This window comes from Engraulis encrasicolus, chromosome 10, assembly GCF_034702125.1.
Source record: "Engraulis encrasicolus isolate BLACKSEA-1 chromosome 10, IST_EnEncr_1.0, whole genome shotgun sequence".
Taxonomy (NCBI): domain Eukaryota; kingdom Metazoa; phylum Chordata; class Actinopteri; order Clupeiformes; family Engraulidae; genus Engraulis; species Engraulis encrasicolus.
Window position 1 is genome coordinate 10,832,842 of NC_085866.1, and position 5,000 is coordinate 10,837,841.

A 5,000-nucleotide genomic window follows, 5' to 3' on the forward strand; every position below is an offset into this window, starting at 1 on the left:
GATAAATGAGTAGCTATGTGAAACAATGATGTAACTCTGCTTTTGACGTTCCGTTTGAAACAGCCGTTTATGTGTGCAAGTGTACTGCAACTGAACTGTGCTTTCTCTGTTTAGGCTGACAGAGAACCATGCCGGGGCCTTTTCCCGCACCTAATCTCGACTTGAGAAGAAGAAAGTTGGTTCGCGATGCAAATCAAAAAATACTTTTTTCAAAGCGAACCATGACGACAACATAGGTACGTCAGTGTTGGTTCATCCAGGTAACACGTGGTAAAGTAAACAACCTGGTATGAATGCCAGATGTTCACTGTGTAGCTCTTTGATTTGGAACAAAACTGGGGTGCGATTCTGGAACGTTAGCTTTGAACTACAGACGTACTTTGTAGTTATCTACTTACTTCAAGGCGAAATCCGTGCATTTCTCGAAACCTTACTATTCCCACAGTAAGCCAAAAGTAGTGCGGCTGCTTTCCTGAGTCCACACCGCTACTTACTTTCTTGGCATTGCAGTGCGTGACCAAAGAAGCAACAAGAGATATGCATGATTGCTGAGTCATGATTCGGCTGTTTCCTCCTAAATTCAGTGCGTGAAGTAGAAAGCAATAATGTACAACCACCACCAGCACATTTGATTGGATGTCACGACACCGTGACTCCGCTGTTTCCTCCACAACACACCTTGTAATTTCTTTGTGAAAAAACACGGCCGTGGCATTACAATCTGACACCAATAATGCACCAATAATGCAGTATTATCTGCATGCCGATTGGACTTCGTTTCATTCCGAGGTGTAATTTGTAAAATATTTGGACAATAAAGTTGTGGTTACTCCCAGAAAATCGTCTGTTAAAGTGTCATATCCCTGAGAAATTTTCGCGCAGATTTCATTCCATAGCCTAGTGGTATTCACGCTTGCATCCCAATGGGAAAACAGAAGCCACACCGGTTCGAATCCACATGGTTACAGTGCCACAATTTTGGAAATATCTGGCAGAAATAGATAATTTATGTTGTGCATTACCAACACACACGTGCAGCCAAGGGAAAATGTGTTACACTGTAGGGTCCAAAACACGATTTCACGAGTTGTTGTCAACATGCTGCACACTGGTTTCGAACCTGCGTGGCTCGCGTCTTCCCATTGATAGGCAAGCGTAAATACCCCTAGGCTATGAAATGAAATTCGCGCCAAAAAAATTTAAGTACTTCACACGTAATCCAGCGCATTTCCGGGAGAAACCAATACTTTCTTATCTAAATATTTCACAAATTACACATCGAAATGAGACGCAATTCAATCGGCATACAGCTAAAAGTATATTATTAGTGTGGGATTCATCAGATTCCAAGGATATGACGTTTTTTTTTCACGAACAAATGACATGACGTGAATTTGTGTTCTGAACACTCTCACAGCTGTATCATCACTTTGTGTGCATGTCGATTGATTTTCATCGCTTTTGCACCACAGGATTAAAAGATATTGACACATTTGTGGTCAAATATGTACTACAAGTTTAGCTAATGGGTGGAGTCACGCTCTGAAGTAGACTAGCGCTGTGTGTTACTTGGGGTGGCTGAGGTGATGTCTGGACTCAATGGATCTACTCCAGCTGTACTTCAACTTCACTGTCCAGATACGGATAGGAGGCACCTCACTTTCAAAGTCACCACTACTTCAGAGTGCACATTACTCCAAGCAGTAGTTACTTTGTGTGCTAACGTTCGAGACACAAGAGTTAGCAACTTTTATAGTATTTACTATGCAACATTGCTAACAGACTAGCTGCTTCGCACTTTGAGAATCGCACCCCTGGTGCGTAGTGCACGGAACCGGCACTGGCACTGTGCTGGGGTCCGCTTCTCGAAAGCGTCTTTGCTAACGTCGTTAGCAAAGTCCTTCGTAAGAGCGACTCAACTCTCTCTCGACAGCGACGCTCACCACTAAATCCAAGGGAACAGTAGGACGGTCCTAAGACGGTCTTAAGATGGTTAGTAATGACAAGAATCGAGAAACAGACCCCTGGTCGGCTCGTAAATCGCTTCCGAAGGCTTTGCTCACCTCTCCACCCAGCTCTTGTAGTTGGGGATGTCCTTGGCGTAGAGCAGCTTGTTGGAGGGCGAGTCCTTGCCCAGCCGGTGCTCGGAGGTGGAGCAGGAGTCCATGAAGGTCTGGGCCACCACCGACAGGCAGGCGTCCGTGATGCTGCTCTTGTGGATGTCGAAGACAAACTGGGGGTTCTTGATGACGTTCACCCAGAAACGCAGAGGAAGGCTACCAGAAGGAAAAGCATAGGTTTAGATAATTCATGCAACTGACAGCACCAAAGACAACGGGGGAAAAAATGCTTAACAATTCCATGAGTCATGCTTAGTTCAACATGTTCTTGTGATGATGTTTTCATGGACTTTCACAACATGTAGACAGGAGGCATTGCACCACAGGCCAAAAACAGCTACAAAATCACCTAACAGTCAAAATTCAGTTTTGACGAAATATTGAGTTAGAGGCCCCATCTCAATGTCAAGTGTTCTAGCCTTGCTAGGACGTGAAACGCCTGGTGATTGGATACTCCGCGGAGTTCACCAAAGAGTATCTAATCACTGGGCGTTTCACCTCACAGCAAGGCTAGAACACTGGGCATTGAGAAGGGCCCAGAGAAATTTCATTTTGTAGGTGCCAGAGTGTCAGACAGTAGAGTACTGTACTGTATGGCTCATACATACCAGTTGCTTTTCCATGTGTGGCGCACGTCCTGGTCATGGATGCCGTGTCTGTCGGCCTGTTCGTCCAGGAAATCGAACATGTACTTGATGGCCAGCGGGAGGGCACTGCCCCTGTGGACCGTGCTGAACAGCGTCTCAAACAGGTCGTCCACAAACTTTTGCAGCGTACCCTGCAGGAGCGAAACGAGGGATAGAGAGAGAGAGAGACAGAGAGAGAGAGAGAGAGAGAGAGAGAGAGAGAGAGAGAGAGAGAGAGAGAGAGAGAGAGAGAGAAAGAAAGAGAGAGAGAGAGAGAGAAAGAAAGAAAGAAAGAAAGATAGAGAGAGAGAGAGAGAGAGAGAGAGAGAGAGAGAGAGAGAGAGAGAGAGAGGTGTCAGTCTGTGAACACAATTACGTGCAGGACAAAGAAATTGATTTTTGAAACGCCTTTATAGTCGTAAAAAGGAAATCTGATTTCTGTCTATATTTAAACATAAATCCAATTTAGTCGAGTACATCTATGGCCAAAATAGACCAAACCCCAAAAAAATGGATACAAAAGGTTTTTCAACTGATTTCAATACATCCAGTTGTCCTTACTAACATACTAAAAATCTAGGAAAATCTAACTTCAGGAAAGGTGTCATTTTCAAGATCAAAGTTTTTTAAAATAAAGGTTACTACATGATAATTACATTGGCATGAACTAACATGTTTTCAGGATCTGTTTGTTTGGAGTGCTGTTTGGGTGGATAAAGACACTACTGCTATGGTAATATCCATGTGCTGTTTGTCAGGGCACATCATCAGTGATGAATCATGGTGTCACTAGGTATTTTGGGTCTTTCAGCAGCTGAACTGAATAGACAGGAGCCACTACATGTGTAAGTAGAGGGCAAGGTGAAAGGGTTGGTACTGGAGACAGACAATGTCCTGAAAGGACATAGGGCTTTAGCATAGCTTTCGGGTAAGCCAGAGTAGGGCCTGTTGTAACTTCATAGGCAAGGGTCAGGGCCTTGTATTCAATTAGGGCATGAAAAAGAGGAAATGACTGGGAAACTGAGGCTATGTGGTCAGAGAGTGATAGATGGTCATCAACAATGACACCTAGATTTCTTGTGGCCTTATTTGAGGCAACAGTAGCAGAATCCATATTGGGTTTGATATCATGGCAACCTATATCTTTGGCTGGGATCACCAGCAGTGCATTTGGGCGAGGCTCAACTGAAGGTTGCATTCCTTCATACTTGTGGATAGTTCAGAGAGGCAAGCGGAAATGTGTGTGACCGTGGAGTCATCTGGCACAAAGTAACTGTGCTTCATCGGTGTAACAGTAGTATGAGAAGCTGTGAGAACAGATAACATGGCCCAGTGATGTGGTGTACATGGCAAATAGGAGTCCCAGCACCAGCCCTTAGGACACCTCTGTGGAGAGGCCATGATTTGAGGACAGCTGACCTTGCCCTTGATACATGCTAAGAATGATACCACCAGACTCAAAGAATGTCTGGAAGAACTTGAGAAACATAAAACTCAATTATTTATCTAAGAGAGATGTTAAATAATCATGTTTCGGAAAAAAAAATGCTAGCTGGTGTGTCTGCACAAAGATTTTTAGATTTACTACAAAACAAAAAGAGATGTCCATAATCTTTTCTGAAGATATCTTCTGGTTTACTAGAAACAAAATAAAAGAGTAATTTTGAGCTTGGCTTTTTCAGATTTTGAGTTTTTGCATTTTGAAATTCAATGCATATTTAATTAGATATAGTCGAATTACCATATTAAAACATAACATTTCAGAAAACTTGCACTACATTTTTTTCTCACAAATATGTGAGTAATCACCGGATTAAGTTTCATGGTGATATCGGCAAGCTACATTTTTTGGCCTATTCACCTGGAGTGTCTCTTGACCCTTATAATAAGCCTATGGCAGCCATATTGAAAAAACTCATTTCCCAAAGTCAGATTTTACTAGATTTTTAGTATGTCATTTAGAAGGTCCAATAGTAATAGAATCCATAAAAAAACCTTTTGTATCAATTTTTTTGGGGTTAAACCCTAAATGTACTCGCCTAATTCACACTTAATCTGAGGTAATTGGACTGAAGTAAGATTTATTTTTTATTTTTTGTTAGATATTCAGCTATTCCAATCCAAGCACAAATTGGTCCCAAATGTTGCAGAAACATTTGAAAACATGTGTAACATCTCAGGTAGTTTAGTTCATGTCTCACCTCTAAACCGTGTGAGGATAAAGCTTTTAATCTTAAATGTCTCGTAAGCAGGC

General features: G+C 42.5%; 1 protein-coding gene across 1 annotated transcript in view; it reads right to left on the reverse strand.

Moving 5' to 3' along the window:
• plxna2 (plexin A2) overlaps positions 1-5,000 on the reverse strand; it is a 394,295-nt gene that overhangs the window by 11,772 nt on the left and 377,523 nt on the right. The window contains exons 29-30 of the mRNA XM_063208024.1: positions 2,729-2,898; positions 2,064-2,276 (exon numbers count right to left, since the gene is read on the reverse strand). Coding sequence (XP_063064094.1) covers positions 2,064-2,276; positions 2,729-2,898 — 383 coding nt within the window. The remainder of the gene's footprint in view (positions 1-2,063; positions 2,277-2,728; positions 2,899-5,000) is intronic.